Source organism: Puma concolor, chromosome D1 (genome assembly GCF_028749965.1).
Source record: "Puma concolor isolate L17-30 chromosome D1, mPumCon1.1.hap2, whole genome shotgun sequence".
Taxonomy (NCBI): Eukaryota; Metazoa; Chordata; class Mammalia; order Carnivora; family Felidae; genus Puma; species Puma concolor.
The window spans coordinates 2,501,627-2,518,131 of record NC_141676.1 but is presented as its reverse complement, the minus strand read 5'-3'; the positions used below and the strand labels follow the sequence as shown (position 1 = coordinate 2,518,131).

The following is a 16,505-nucleotide window of genomic DNA, read 5'->3' as shown; positions in this document are numbered from 1 at the left end:
CGCCCTTGGACACATGATGCGCTCTGCCGGGTGACGCTCCAGCGCTCCTGCCCCGTGGGTACTGCCATCCCACCGAGACCGGAGAGGCCCCTTCGACTGCACCCCACACAGCCAGGCGTCCCCAGACTCTCCCCGTCCCTCGACCGGAACAGCTGCTTCTCGCCTGGCGTGCAGACACGCGTGAGGAATCCGAAGACGCTGGGGACAGAGTGGCGGGGCTGGGGCGCAGCGAGGGGCCGGAGGCACTGCCTGCTCAGGGTCTTGGGACCGCACGCGGCCTCTGCTTCAGCGCTTTGTATCTTAACTACACGCCCTTTCTGCAGGCCGTACGTGCTTTTGTTTGGCCTTTAAAAATAAAACTTGCTGTGTTCACTCTTTGTTAGTTATACCTACATACGGTAAAAAAAAAAAAAACCTGCACGCGGATGTTTATAGCAGCTTTTTTCACAATTGCCAAAGCCCGGAGGCAGCCAAGACGCCCCTCAGCAGGTGGCGGACACACAAGCTGTGGTCCCTCCAGACAACGGGATCGCGTTCAGCACCAAAGGGAAGTGAGCTCCCACGCCGTAATGTTACGGAGGAAACACAGACGCATCTAACCAAGTGAAAGAACCCAGTGTGAAAAGGCCACATACTATAGGGTTCTGACTCTACAACACCCTGGAAAAAGCAAAACCACGGAGACAGTAACGACATTGGGGTCTGCCGGGCGTCGGCGGGGACGGAGGGTGAATGAATGGAGCACCGAGGGCCTCCTGGGCAGGAAAAACGAGCCTGTGTATCACTGTAGGGACAGACACGTCACGGCGTCTGTCAAAACCCACAGGATGTGCAAGACCAACAGCGACCCCCAGGGTAGCCCGCGGACTCTAATTAGTAATAGCCGGCTCGTGGGGTGTGACCATCAGCCACGCCAACGCGGGAAGCTGGTGGTTATCGGACCACAGAACCCCCACTTTATCCACTAACTTTTCTGTAAACCATTAACAAATAACGTCGGCTGATTTTAAAACCAAAAAAAAGCGGGTGAAGAGAAACCAGGGAAGATTCTGCTTAACAGAAGAATAGTAACTACCACCAGGAGAAATCCTGACCCAGGGGGCGCCTGGGTGGCTCAGTCGGTTAAGCGTCCGACTTCGGCTCGGGTCATGATCTCGCGGTTCGTGGGTTCGAGCCCCACGTCGGGCTCTGTGCTGCCAGCTCGGAGCCTGGAGCCTGCTTCCGATTCTGTGTCTCCCTCTCTCCCTGCCCCTCCCCCGCTCACGCTCTGCCTCTGTCTCTCTCAAAAATAAATAAGCATTAAAAAAAAATTAAGAAAAAAAAGAAAAGAAATCCTGACCCAGACAATTCACGTCTGGCTGCCACCCTGGGAGAACAATTGAAAACAAGTCTCCAGTTTCTCTGTCCAGACGAGAAAACAAATCCAAACCCACACTGCTCGATGGCACGAAGCAGCGGCCGGAGCGGAGACGGGGCACCCGAGAGGAAGACATGGGCCCCGACGGGCCGCGGCGTCCAGCTCCAGGCAGGGCGCGGGAAAGGGCACAGGCGTCTGTCTGGAGACAACCCGGGCTCTGAGCTGTGTGGCTCTGGAAGCCGGGTGAGGGTCTGCCTTGGAAGAAGCGTACTGCCGACTGCTGCTTCTGGGCGAGGGGGTCGTGCGGGAAGAAGGGCAGCCCAGAGCAGACCCTCGACCTCCCCCTACCGCCGGCCCCGCCCCGTGGAATCATCTGGAAACTGCCACGGAAGAGGCCAGGCTGGCGGACGCCCAGGCCAAAGGCTGCCCCAAGGAGGGAACCACAGACACCACAGACACACGTCCTCTCCATGTGTGCCCTGTGTGTCCCCTCAAGTGTGCCTTCCGTGTCCCCTCATGCGTGCTCTGTGTCCCCTCCACGTGTGCTCTGTGTCCCATGTGCATCCTTCTGTCCCCTCTATGCATGCGCTCCGTGTCCCCTCATATGTGCCTCCTGCCCCCTCCATGTGTGTCCTTGTGTCCCCTCTGTGTGCCCTCTGTGTCCCCTCCACGTGTGCCCTCTGTGCCCCCCTGCCACGTGTCCCATCTCCTGGCGTCTCGGGCACTGAAGCTGTGGTCAGAAGTTAAATTTAGGAGACACACAAGTCAACGGTGATCACGGCACAGCAGCTTGAGCTGGGGGTGGGGGGGGACACGTTCGGCTGGGCAGGCACGAGGTGGGGGTCCTGTCCCAGCTCGAGGGGGTCAGAGGAGCCCCTAGAGATGACGAGAAGGCTCCATTCTTGAGCTGACATACGCATCTGCTGTGGGCCCAGTAACGGCCCAGAGCGGTGGGACACATTTAAGTGTCGGTGGCCCGGACAGAGGGCCGGCCGGTCCCCAGAGGAGGGGAAGCGGGGGCCCTACTGGCTGAGTCCAGGAGGAGCGCTCTCCCGCCCGAGGTGACCAGCCTGCAGGGACAAACACTCCAGCTGCCACGGAGCCTACCTGAGTCCTCCCGGCCATCCCAGCTTGGCGTGCCTCCCGGCAGGGGGCACCCTCCCGCGGGTGACTGCGCTCCGCCCCAGGGGACCTCGGGCAATGCCTGCAGACAGTCTGGTCGTCACACCTGCGGGTGCCACTGGTGCCTGGGGTGGCGGCCAGTGGTGCTGTGAACGCCCCACAACACAGACGCCTCCCCCCACAAACAAGCGCCCGGCCCCACCGCGGAGCAGGGTCCCACCATAAAAAGGAAGGAAGCCCCACTCTCCTGACAACACGGATGGACCCGGGGGGCCCGGCGCAACCTCAGCCAGGCAGACAGATGCCGTGTGAGCCAACGCGCCGAACCTAAAAACGCCGACTCCCTAAAGAGAGCAGATGGCGGCTGTGGGTGGTCAAAGACACCAACCTCCAGTCACAAGACGGGTGAGACCTGGGGACGTCGGTGCGGCCCGGGGACGAGAGCTAACGTCACCGTAGGGCACATGTGCGAGTCGCTGAAGGGATGTTAACCAGGCTTACGGGCTCAGTTCCCAAGGTGCACGTACACGTATCGGGTGGTTACGCGGCAGCCCGAAGCCAACACGACGTTACAGGTCAACTACGTCTCGGTAAGACCGGGGAGGGGGATGAGATTAAAGAAGAGGAATTGTTTAAAAAAGAAGACGTCACGGGGGCCGAGGTCGGGGACCCCTGTCATTCTGACCCGAGAACGACCAGCGGCCCACACGCGGAAGGAGGTTAGGAAGACGTGCGCGTGTCAGCGCGTGTCCCACGGGGGGTGCACGACAGCTCGTATGCCTTGCCATCCGTTCCCTCCTTCATCCGTTCACTCGTTCAGCAGCTGTGGATGAGCACCGACCGCGTGCCGGGTGCCGGGCCAGCTGCCCGGCTCAGCCCCCCTCGCCCGCGACTCACGCAGGAGTGACAAAGCCCTTTCAAGAACCAAGGGAAGTGTCAGTGTTGCACACGTGTGTGCAGGGTGCCAACAGAAGCACCTCTTCGGACTCAACCCGCGCTCCAGCGAGGCATACTGACATCCCCCCCACCCGGGACCTGCCTCCAGTGTCCAGGTCATGGAAATTCGGATCCAAGCCGCGTTCCAGCATCTTGGTGATCTTTTCCACCGAGCGGTGCTGAATGTGGTCCGTGAACTTTTTCAGATTGGTCTAAAGAGAAAAACGAAAAGACAGAAATGTCTTAACGGGTCGCCGGGGAGGTTCCTTACAGGGTGTGCCCTGGCTTCCGCCGTGGAGAGGGAGCCGCCCCCCGCCCCTGCCCCTGCCCCCCCCCCGCCGGGCACTGTGGACCCACCAGGCAGCGGCTGGGCGTCTGGAAGCCCAGCACACGGCAGGTGCAACCAGGCCGCCCTGGATGCGGGTTTCAGAAATCTCTCGCCTTTCAGCCTTTCACTGTCGCCAAGAGCCACAGGACTTTCCTTTGCTTTTGAAAGGACAAACCAGCTGGGCCCCTTTGAAAAACTAGTTTCCCGGGTCCACCCAGGCCGTCAGACTCCACCTCCGGGACGTGAGGCCCAGGGACTGCTGTTCGTGTTCTGTAGTCTCGAAAGCAGCAGCTGCGACGGAGAGCGGACAGGGCAGCCTCCTGCTGGGCTAATCCACTTTTGGGTGACCCCGTGACTACGTGGATGGAAACAGGGACGCCTGGGCACAGAGCGATTCAAGGTGAGGAGAGACATTCACTTTTCGGGAGGTCAGAATGATCCATGGGTCAGCCCTGGCGGGGAGGGATGTCTGCAGCCCCCTGCACAGGGCTCCCCCCACACACCGCAGGGACAGCAGCGAGGGCTCCGGGACCTCCGGCCCGCCGACACAGGCTGGTTCTCCGCCCGAATGTTTTCTGTACATCCCAGGGCCAGAATTAACAGATGCCCAGCGACACAAGGGACACTGGGTGTCACTTAATGCTTTCACTGCTGTTTACTAACCAACGTTCTTATTAATCCGAAAGCACGTTCTTATCTACACTTCAGAAAGTAATCAGAACAGCCAGAAGCTTCCTCCAGACCTTGGGGTCTAAACACGGCCACCCCGGCAGATTCCAAGGCTGGGCAAGGAATGTGCACGCGGGCCAGGAACATTAGTTGGGCCACAAAGTTGTCAGCACTCAGAGGACAGTGGGGACATGCCAGAGGGCAGAGAGCCGGCCACATCTGGCAACTTGAGCACAGAAAGAAATAACGGCGTACCGTAACCGCTGAGCACGGTAAAATCCACGCGTCTACCGCGGCACAAATCGGGGACAGAACAAAAGCCAGGGGAAGCCGCTGGCTGAGAACGCCCTCCGCGAGCTCACCTGGACGGCACCGGGACAGGCGAGGGGCAGGGTCCAGGCGGCTTCCTGATGCTGGCCCTCCCTGGGCTCACATCCTCGGGCATCCTCAGAAATCACACATCCTTTCCAGCACTGAGGCAGACGCGGCCACGCGCTCCAGCCCCAGCAGCCCCTGGACACGCACGGCGTCCCCAACCAAGGGCAGGAGCCCCGCCAGCAAGCCAGCCCTCGCGGACCGCAGCCCGCGGCTCTCCGTCTCAACCCTGCCGGCCACGTGCAGGTCTCACCTCCGGGCGGTTTATGCGAACAGCTCTTTCGCTGACTCTGTGCTCAGTGCTGTCCTCCCTGTCGCCAGCGGTGGCTCAGAGAGAATGGCTACCCCTCCTCCCAGAAACACCCGGGGGGACGTGCCCGCAGCAGCGTCCCCTCCGATGCCAGTCCATGCACAAGTTTGCCACCAGCATGCTTTCGTCACACAGGAGAGGAGAGCCACGTCCAGGGGCTCTGGTGGGCGGACGCCCTCCCGGGCACCAGGAAGGCGCGTTCACCCGTGTGGTTTGGTCAGGCCCACGGGGGCCACGCCAGCGGAGGACACGCAGGTGCATGCACCTTGCCCCCGAGGGCACAAGTCCGGACCCACCCTGCGGCGGGGTCCCGCCTCCGAGGAAACCTCGTGGCCCCCGGATCCGTGGAGACGGCGATGCCACGTAAGAGACACAAGGCCGGGTGTGGAAACGGCAGCCGTCCCCGCCTACCTTTGTGTGCAGCTTGGCCAACTGTTTCTCGTCCAGGTTGGATTGCTTATACACCCGCTTCTTGTATCGAAACTGGCACAGAAACAGAGACAGGAAGAAAGAAAACACGTGAGTACGTCACATGGTGTTCAAAGGCCGCCTCGCGGAAGGCAGGGGCCCCACCGCTAACTCTCCAGGGGAAAGTAAGCACAGTCGTCCCACAGACCCCTGACATCGCAAGAATGACACCTGCAGGGATCCGCAGCCGCGGGGCTGAAAAGTCACGGAAAGGAGAGCCACCCAAAGGGACAAAGGAGGCGCATCCTCCCACAGAGAAGCCACGCAGGTGCTCCTCTGCATTAGTGGTGGTCGGGGTCCTCATGGCCGCGCGTGTGGCCCCGTGGACAAATCAGGATGTTTCTTTGACATCCTCCCCCACCAACGTGCGTGAGAAGCCTGGCCCGGCGAAGCCAGCGTCCCCCGTGCCTCAGGCCTGGCCCGGGCACTCCCTGCAAACGTGCACCCCCCCGCCCCCAAACTGGAAACCACACGTTTTCCTCCGACGTGGGAAGTGCCCAAGAACAACGTGCGGGTGCCAGTCGGCCTTGAACCCCAGCACCTCTGCCTCAGGCCGCGCCCGGAGGCCCCTCGGAGATAAAACGTGCCGGAGGTGCTACTGAAGGTTGGGGAGGGCACCAGCAGTTTGCGGGAAGACTCCCGGTCAGGACACCTGTTCGGTTCCAGCCCCACCGACGTCCCGCCAGCCCGGGGCGGACGCTTTCCCGTCTCAGACTCCGGTTCCCGATCTGTCGGTGGGGAGACCCGAGGACGGTGCGTGGGCGTCCTGGCCCGGACCGGCTCTGGCCAGATGCGCCCCACGCCTCCCTGGGTTCCGCCACAGCCTGGGGGTTTACACGAGCACGGGTGGGGGTGGGGCAGGAAGGACGGTGTGGGGGGGCGGGGGGTGGGGGGGCAGCAGGGGCGGGGGGGCCCATCCTGGCACCGACTCTAACTGCACATACAGGGTCTGAACTGACAAAATTCCTGTCGCACGGACTGAAACCAGGCTTTCTGTCAAGTGTCAAAACAAGCCCATGGTGAAGCCAGGAAGTTTGGTGGAAAGTTCCGGGACCACGGGCGCTGGCCGCGGGCCGCAGGCGTCCGTCTCCCCTGGCTGGACTGGCAGCAGGGGCCCCAGACCTGGTTTAGGACTTCTTCCCCCGGTTCTAGACTCGAGCAGGACTGCGTGCTCGTGTGCCCCGCGCCCTGGGCTGCGTGAGCCCCTCGAACACCTGGTCTGTACCCATCAGACCTCCGAGGTTTCGGGAGCCACGAGGGGTGACGTCGGGAGAGGTGGGGGCTCACTGACTGACGCCTCTAAAGGAATCCGAGTCACCGGGACTCCTTCGGGGTGTAAAAAGACGCTGGGGCCGCGAACGTCCCCTGGCGGGACGGGAAGTGCTCAGAGGAGGAGGACTGCTTCCCGAGGCGCCCTCGTGTCTAGCCTGTGGCGACAGGGACGCAGCTCCCAACACAAACCCTTTCCCTGCTCTTTCCTCAGTGCTTCACACGCAGCCAACCACATTCTACCAAAATTCTCAGGGGCAAAGAGCTCACGGCCACGGCCGCCCCGACCGGTGGGAGGCCAGGCCCATCTCCCCCCGCCCAGCGGATCACCTGGTGGGACGGAGGCCCAAGGAGACGAGTAAACGGAAGTACAGTCCCTCCCCCGTTTGTAGGAGATCGCCAGCAGCCCGTGGACACCCTCCCTTGAGCCTCACGGCCCCCCAGGAAGGCGGGAGTAACGTCCCCTCGATTTCAAAGCCAGGAACCCGAGGCCCAGAGAGGTTGGGTGGCAGGCCCAGGCCACACAGCTACCAGGAACGAACCGAGCCCCGTGTGGGGTGACGCACACGTGGGAACAGAGGCCCCCCCCCCCACAAACCACCCCCCTCAGCCCCTTGACACAAGTCCTTGGACAGGACGCGGGAGGGAAGGCGAGTGTGTCCCTTCTGGAGTCCGCGGCACTGCCCTGCCCAGCTTACAGGGTGTCCCCACACCCTCTCCTTTGGTTCTCGGTGGGTGGGGGACCAGCCGGAGTCACCCTCTGATCAACAGTGGGTTCTGGACATCCTGGTCTTCTCGCCAGGTTTTACTCCCAATGTGGAAATGATCAGTCCCCAAAACGAATCGCCCGTTTCCTGTTCCCGGTCTGTCACCTGCCACTCAAGCGTGAGCTCCGGCACACCCGACCTTGACAGTCCTGTGCACGGCGAGCACGCCTAGGAGTGTCTGGTGCTTAACAGGCCCCCGACGCGGGATTTTTTTTTTTTGGCATTGGATACCCATTTTATGGAGAAGAAAACTGAGGTCAGAACAGTGAACCAAGGATGCCAAGTGGCACCCCATCTTTTCCTCCACTGAACCCTTCCCTCTGGTCTGACACATGTTCCATCCAAATGGGGGTCCCGATAACCTCAGCCTCAAAGTCTCTATCAAGCCCAGAAACGTGCAGATTCGGTCCGGCCTCGGTCCATGACCTCTCTGACTCCAGAGTGATCTCATCGCTGAGAATATGGCAAAGCCCACTCAGCTTGCTCATGGGCCGGTGACGATTCCCCACGTGCAGCCCCCCGAGGTTTGAGGAGGCCGAAATGAGCCTCATCACTCGATAACAGCAACGGGACAAATGACCACCTGCCAGCGACTTGCACAAGTGCCTTAATACGTCACGTGGAAATACCGCGTGTAAAGCCGGGGGTCCGAGCGGCAGGGGCCGGTGGCACACTGCGTGTGGCCCAGGTTGCTCACTGACCCTTCACGAGGCAGCCCGGACCGACAGCAGCTCCGAGCCCACTGGTCATTCCTGGGCAAGAAGCAGGAAGGAAATCCTGCCTCTGATCACAGCCGGATGGCCACTGGCCAGCCCACATCCAGGGACGGAAGACTGACTCGGGGAGGCGGAAGCGGGCCCCACTCCGCACCCCAGGACCCGCAGGCCCCCGCGACATGACCCTGAGTCGCACCAAGGTTGGCTCACCCCAAGATTTCTCAAAACAAACAAAGAAGAACTGGCGTGGCCGTCTGAGCTTCGCCAAATCAGGTGCAACCCCAACCTCGCCACGAACTTCGAACTTGGGGGTCACTGCCCTGTTGAAGTCAGATCTGGAGTCCCGTGAAGGTCCTCCCCCCAACCCCGCATCCAGGCCGCGAGGCAGACGCCGGTACCTCCAGGGAGGGGATGCCCTTGCCCGCGGGCTGCGGGTACTCGCGCAGAAGCCGCTCCTCGTCCAGGAACTTCCCGTCGCGCCCGTTGCTGGCAGGCTGGAACAGCCCGTAGTTGAGGACGTCCTTCAGGCTCTGGTTCAAGGAACACAGAATCCGCTGCTTCGCGACCCACACGGTCGCGTCCGGGTCAAACCGAAGGCACTTCTGCAGAGAAGGACAAAGACACCTGATCAGTGGCACATCCCACCCGGCACGTGGCCAGAGATGTCAGAGGTGTTTCCACATAAGTTCTCTGAGCAGCGGACCCCCGCCCCCACGCTTCAGGACGAGAGATCAGACCCTCTTGTCGCCCGGATGGAGACACGGTGTCAACACCGGAGGAGAAAAGCAAGGACTGAGCCACTGGCTTCTGCGGCCTTGACTCAGACCCTTGGCACCGGCCGTGGTTTTCTGGTCAACGACGCCGACCGCCTCAGGCGGCTCCCCGCCTGCGTGGGGCTTCTCAAACCCCCAGCGCTTGTGGACACCGTGTCGACCCCCCCGGCCACCCAGCAGAGTGTCTGAGGCAGCACGTCCAGGCCCCAAACCTGCACTGGTCACGAGCATGAAGGTGACAGGGAACACGCTTTGAGAGCCGCAGCTCAAGCAGAGCATAGCACGATTTCCCTCGTACGTCGGCCGCACGTCATCTCCGACACAGATGGAGGCCTCGGCTCGTAACCTCTCTGGTGGGAAAGTCCACGTCAAGCGGCCGTGCCACTCCGCCGGACTGTGGACAGACCAGCCCTGCCACTCCCAAACCAGAAAGGAAGGCCGTGATGAAACACAGTTGGACTTAAAAAATCCCATCGGTTGCCAGGAGTGGCAATTTTTTAAATCTTCAAGAGTGTAGACGGGGCCTGCAAAATCAGTCACACCTTGCAAAAGTATAACCGTGCCACTAAGTACCGAAAGGTTATGCTCCCGGGCATAACCTTCTAGGAGATTCACCAATGAACCAGGAAAAGCAAACGCAGCATCACATCTGCTTCTAACCACGACGTCTCGTTTTTTTAAAGACTTTGTTTTTCCACTTTTTTAATGTTTTTTTTTTTTTTTTTTTTTTTGAGAGAGAGCACACGCAGTGGAGGGGCAGAGGGGGAGAGAGAGAGAGAGAGAGAGAGAGAGAGAGAGAGAGAGAGAATCCCAAGTAGGCTCTGCACTGTCCGTGCAGAGCCCAAGGTGGGGCCCGATCCCACAAACCATGAGATCGTGACCTGAGCTGATATTAAGAGTTGGATGCTTCACCAACTGAGCCACCCAGGCACCCCATGACTTCTCATTTTTGTTGAATTAAAATGATGTTCTATTGAACAGCCATCAGCCGGGGCTCGAGATGGCTTTGTCACTGTAAAAAAAAACCCTCAAAAAGGACAGGAGGCTGGGACGGGTTCTCTACTGGGTGTTGGGCGTGCCCAAGGACACGGAGGCCCTCCCCGCATCGTCCCGTGCCTCGGCCTCCGGGAAGCACCTCCCCGCCAGGTAAGAAGAACCTGCCCCACTCAACAATGAGGAACCTTCAGCAGGCAGCCCAGGGTCCCGCTGCCAGGAAACCTGACCCTTACACACGATTCACCCGTCCGTGCCTCCCCACTGTCAATGGCTGAATTCAAGGGTGACCTCGGAGCTCCCTTGGGGCTACCAGGCTGGGTGAGGGCGGGCTGTTCACTTCGGTGATGCTTCATGACTGCAGCCGCAGCCCCGGCCGGCCTTGGCTGGGTGACGGGAGTATCCGGAGACACAACAAACTAGATCTGCCCGACGTGACCGAGCGGGGCCGCAGATAACAAACACGCCAAGTCCTGTTTCGGGAGTCGCCATTGGCCTCTGGTTCCAACCACACAGACGCCCAAGTTCCCTTGAATGCCAGCACCCCAGGCTGACCTGGGGCCCCTGCACTGTGGCCAGCAGGTGAGCACCCAGTGGAATACAGGCTGGCACCTGCTCCCCGGAAACCCGTGGGCCTTTGCAGGTGATCACAGAGCGCCCACTGCCACTCTGGGCGGAGCCGGGGCCGCGGAGTCTATGCCCTGGGCGGGCCAGTTCTGCACAACAAAGAACTGTCCTGCTCTAAGAAACACCAAGAAGACCCAATTCAGAAACTTCCAGAAGGAGTAGGAGCTTGGCAGTCAGGAAGGCCTGGGCTTACAGCCCAACTGGTCACACTACCTTTGTGATCCTGGGCGAACCCACCGGCCCAGAAGTCCCTGTTCCCAGGGTGAAAATTGGAACCCACCTAACTGGAGGGGCTTGTAAGGGTCAGACAGAATGTAAATAATACAGGCCGTTAGGGGTTGAACGTGTCCCGCAAAGCATGCTGACGTCCTGACCCCCTTTATCTGTGCGTGCGATTTATTTGGAAATAGGGTCTTGGCAGATGTAATCGAGTTAAGATGAGGTCGTAACAGAGTAGGGCGGGCCGCAATCCACTGTGTCCCTCTGAACAGGGAAATTTAGGCACAAACGTGCACGCACCACGCAAAGACGGAGGCAGAGACGGAAGCGGTGCATTCCAAGCCAAGGAGCGCCAGGCATCGCCACCAGCAGCCGGGGCAGAGGCCTGGCCCAGCCTCTCCCTCCCAGCCTCGGGAGGACCCAGCCCTCCCCGCCCCCGGATCCCAGCCTCCAGCCCCCAGGACCCGGAGACAATACACGTCTGCGGTTTAAACCCCGCAGGGCAGGGGTGGGGACACAGACAGGGACTCGAGCACTCAAGGCTGTAGATTGACCTCGGCGGACCTAGAAGGTACAGGCCAGGGAGGAGTCAAGGAGAATCTCCGGGGATCCCGGAATGGGAGGTGGCCCCGCCACTGAGATTTGGGAGGGTGTGGGCGGCGGTCAGTTCGGGCTGGGCTGGGCTGTTGGATCGCATTGTCAGCAACAGAGAGTTGACCCTCGAGTTACCCGTTTGTGTGCTGGCGTCTAACTCGCCGTGTGCGTAATGGACGGTGTGCTTGGGCTCGTGGCCAGTGTGCGCCTTTGTATTCAAGCCCTGTCAGAGCAACCGTCCCGCCACTGCTGGGCTGAGGAGCTGGTTCCAAGTCTTACTTCAGAAGGGGATTCCTACTGGGCGATCATCTGCGTCGGAACGGCTTTGCGGCCCTTTGAGGGCTTTCTTTTGTGCGTGCGGCCCAAGGCCCGGCCGTTAGGTGGAAGGGGAACACGCTTCCTCGCAGCCGTGTTTCACCGTCTCCCCCAGCACCGGTGTCCCAGCACTTTGTTGCTCTATTTTGCAAAGCTATTGGGACCTCAGAGGCTAGACGTTCTCCCTTTGAAAGAAAGGATTTAGAATCTCCTACGTGTTGTCCTTTGCCCTAGAACTTGAGAATCCGAGACTCAGCTTCGTTTTCTGGGAAATGGGAATAATAATGATGGTTTTCATATTAACAGTAATCATCACATGTGTTACATGTAAGCGTGTCGTACAGATTGTTTTTGTTACGTAGGAGTGTGTGATTACACGTAATTATCTCTAAACAATAATAATGATAATTCTGCTCACTCGTGGTTGTGGTGAAGGGAAATGCGGTTACACCGTTCCTACGTATTAGGATTCGATAAATGTTGACCACGGTGTCATTGTCACCATCAACATGATCACCACCGCCATCACTGTCATCTCCAGGCTCTGCGCTCCTTAAGGCGCAAGACCCGCATCTCAGTCATCTTGTGTCCTCCCACCCATGCCCTTCCCAGGGCTGGTACAAGACCCTTTATGCAGAAGACGGAAGCAGAAGACGGAAGCAGAAGACAGAAGCTAGAGGAATAAAGGCGTTCCCCTAAGCCACCCTTGAATGGCAGTAGCTGGGCCCTAGGATTCCTGACACCCAGGCTATCTTGGCAATCCTCCCTGTGCTATATGAGTCCTCTGGCAAATCGCTCACCCTGAGAATACCTGTGACGGATTGTGAAGCATACCCATCTCCCAGGGCTCTAGGGAGACGGGAATAAGGTACCAATCCTTCTGAACACTTCATCAGGCATCACGTGGTAAGAGTGGGGTGAGGAAAGGTCACTTGAGGTAGAAACCGTCTTCGTGCTCCATCTGCCAGACTCATCACTCCCCCCAGATTTGTCCCCTGCTGATCCTGTGCTGAGCCCTTGACCTGAAATTCCCATCCCCAACCCTCCCGTGGCTTTTTGTTCCCGGGCACTGTCCATGGTGTGCGTGCCCTCCCAGACAGCTTACTTACTCCTCCCTTGGGGCATCCACGGGGGCTCATTTGAGCACTTATGTTCAGCTTCTCCATCCTGTCTGAGAGTGGAGTCTCTCACCGCCTCCAATATGGCCTAGGGCTGGTTTTCTCATTGTGGTGTTCGTGGCTCCCAGCTGTCATTCATTGACGGGACTACCCACGCCAGGACTGCCCTCGCAGCAGGGCTGCGCCTGATGGGCTGCTGGGGAAGGACGGGAGTTGAGGAGGGGTAAGTGAGGAAAGGCAGCGGGATGTGTCTGGTGTCTTCTGAGCTGGCCGCACGGTGGGCTTTCCTGGAGCCCGGTGTGAGCACGTAGGTAGCACCCACCACGCATGGAAGGAGAGGGGTTACCTGGCACTCCAGGCCGTGTATGTGCCCTGTGCACCTGCACCTCCAGCTGACCGTCCCTTCCCTGCCTCGCCTGCCAGCTGAAATCATACTCACTCTCCCAACAGGGCCCAGGACTCACCCTCTGTAGCGTCCCTCCAATTTGAGGTGACCACCGAATGTCCCGAACAGAACCCAGGGAGCTGATCTGACTGCCCACGGACCACAGCCCAAGCTACTCGGCTGACCGCTTCTCCCTCCTGTCCAGCCTGTGGTCACCGCCTCTCCATCCTGCATGTACTTTGCCTCATGACGTTTCAGTAACCGTCACTCTGATCTCCTGGTGCAACACCCCAAATGCCGAGACGTCCAGAGCCACCTGGAAACCTCCCAGGGGGTCTGGGCTGGGCTGCGTGGCTTAAGATACCAAAAAACTGCACGAGGATGTAATGACATCCCCAAGACCCAAATCACAGCGGCTTCTCCCTCAGGCCTGATGAGCAGAGCATTCGTGGTAGCTTGGGAAGGGAGGTGGGGCTGACAGGGCAGAGAACCGCGAAATCTAACAGGGAGAGCAGGACTCGGTGACCGACATCAGCCTCAGTTCAGGGGTCTGTCCCAGAAACTCCTAGGGTTTCCTGGGGCCAGCATCAGGTCTTCTGAGCCCCAAGAGGCCTTGACTCAGTGGAGAGAGGCACATTCGAATACAGGGAAACCATCCACATCTTCTTCTGAGATGTCCCCCCTCAATCCTGTGCACGGCCCCCCCCCACCCCGCTGATTAGTGTCCCTCCCTACTCCAGACTATGAGCTGCTCCATGGGAACAAGGCTGTGTGTCTATTTCTTGGCACATCCACACCTGAAGCTCCGTATATACTGATGGAAGCGAACCACACTGAACACAAGCCTCCAGAAATGGAATGCTCCTGGGTGACATAGCCCGACACAGAGTAGGGTCTGGTCTTGACCACAGTGAGGATGGATGCTGGGAGCTGCTGTAACCATGGGCTCGCCCTACACCCAGGACACTGGGAACACATTATCTCGTTAAGATATGGCAAAGATCCAGAGAAGGCAGACTTGCACCCGTGTTTGCAGAATTGTAAGCAGTACAGCTGTGGTCGGCTGGGTGGTTAACGGTATGAAACTCCACCCTTCCACTGGTAAAGCTCACGGCCAAACTCAAGTCTAAAATGAAGAGAGTGAGAGGCGCCTACTCTCCTGCTTGGTCAGCATGAGTCGTAGCCGTTCTGCAAGATGTGAGGCTCACAACCGAAAATACCAGGACACAAGGGGAAGAACACTGACTTGGACACAGATAGAGGCAGACACCCAGTCTGTCTGCCATGTATGCTGGGTGTATAGGTTCCTAGGGCTGTCGTGACAAAACGCCACAGATGGGGGCTTAAATCATACACATTCACTGTCCCCCAGTCCTGGAGGCTGGTGTCCAAGGCCCAGGCGTGGGCAAGGCCAGGTCCTCCCGAGGCCTCTCTCCTTGCGTGTGGACGGCTCCTACCCCTGTGTCCTCACGGGGTCGTCCCGCTGTGTGTGTCTGTGTCCTGATCTCCTTTTTAAAACACGGTTCCTACTGGATTAGGTCCCACTCCTATGACCTCATTTTTCATGAATCATCTCTTTAAAGACCCCACCTCCAAATATACTCACATTCAAAGATGCCAGGAGTTAGAACTTCTGCAGAGGGATTGGGGGGGGGGGGGACAACTCAGCACATAACACTGTGACCATGGCCAAGTCTCTGCCTCACACTAAGGACCACAGGCCTGGGTGGGCCATGTCTGAGGTGTCGACAAACTCACACAATCCATGAAAGATCAAAACCCTTGTGCTCTGGGGTCATGTGCCCACCAATGCCCAAGTGGACATCTCTTGTTTTGACTTGCAATAACACGGCAAGAGAATTTCATGGAAAAGAGTAAACCGTTCTCCACATCTGCTCTGGGTCCTGTACAAGGGGGATGATGGCAATCGTTGTTGTGTGAGGTCTTACAAAGGTCGGGAAGGGGGTAGACAAAGCTTGAAAGAATGGTAAATATCACACTGCATAAAATAAACACTGTGAGAGTGCCCAGTCTGGAGGTCAAGTAAAGAACCATCGACACCACAAGGTCGGATGGCACAGATACTCTTGGTTCCACTACATCCAGCACATCTGTTCGTTCATGTTCCCCAGATGACACTTCAATCCACTGCACTCTTGACTTCCACCCGGAAGAGTTAAAAAAACAATGAGGATGCCAAAGCATTCGGGGGTCGTGATGCCAAGGGGACACTCCCTGGATCACCCTGTGGGGACCCAGAGCTGGACACACAGACCCGAGGGAGGATAAATATCCCAGCTCTTGGAGCACCTGCAGGCAGCATCCAGCAAGAACTCAGGATATTCTGAAAGAAATGCAGGCTTCTGAGCACATCACGCATTGCAAAGAAGTGCATTTCACAATTTAAGACTTCCTCCGGGCCACACTTTATGTCATTATCAGTCCCTTTAAGATGCAGTTTAAAAGAGCCATAATAGGGGAGCCTGGGTGGCTCAGTCAGTCAAGCATCTAACTTTCAGCTCAGGTCATGATCTTGTAGTTCGTGGGTTCGAGCCCTGCGTGGGGCTCTGTGCTGACAGCTTGGAGCCCGGGGCCTGCTTCGGATTCTGTGTCTCCTTCTCCCTCCGCCCCTCCCCACCCTCTCAAAAATAAACATTAAAAAAAGTTAAAAATAAAGAAATAAGAGAGGCATAACACACAGAACTTGCCAGGGGCCATTTCAAGGGACACTCAGGCATGTTTGCGCCTTTAAGAGCTGTTCACGTGCAATCCGCAGATTTGCCCACCTCTGAAATACAGCCAACGCCAAGGCAACCCAAACCGGGACTGGGCAGTTTCCAAAGGAAACACTGCTCCCTGCTGTGAACAAAGACCTCTCGGGCTGGAACCTGTGGGGACAAACAGGCAAGCGCCCTCACGGCTAAGGCATGAAGATTAAAATAAGGGATTCCGAGGGAAAAGGAAATGCTGGGTGACCTTGACTGAGGACAGCCTCCTGCGTGGATGCTGAAGGAAGGCCAGGAGTCATGAGGGTGCTTCTGGATGTCTGAACGCTAATAAAGGATAAAGTGGCCGTGGATTCGTTTTTCCAATCGGAATAAGTCCTTTCAAACAGTAAAAGCTTAACTACCACCTGGTGCTCGGTTGAAGCGACGGGCGAACCG

The 16,505-nt window shown here is 58.4% G+C and overlaps 1 protein-coding gene across 1 annotated transcript in view; it reads right to left on the bottom strand.

Annotated features, from left to right (window-relative positions):
• The window catches only part of SHANK2 (SH3 and multiple ankyrin repeat domains 2), a 497,644-nt gene that overhangs the window by 396,741 nt on the left and 84,398 nt on the right, over positions 1–16,505 (bottom strand). The window contains exons 3-5 of the mRNA XM_086676620.1: positions 8,716–8,919; positions 5,509–5,580; positions 3,519–3,627 (exon numbers count right to left, since the gene is read on the bottom strand). Of these exons, the coding sequence (XP_086532746.1) occupies positions 3,519–3,627; positions 5,509–5,580; positions 8,716–8,919 (385 nt within the window). The remainder of the gene's footprint in view (positions 1–3,518; positions 3,628–5,508; positions 5,581–8,715; positions 8,920–16,505) is intronic.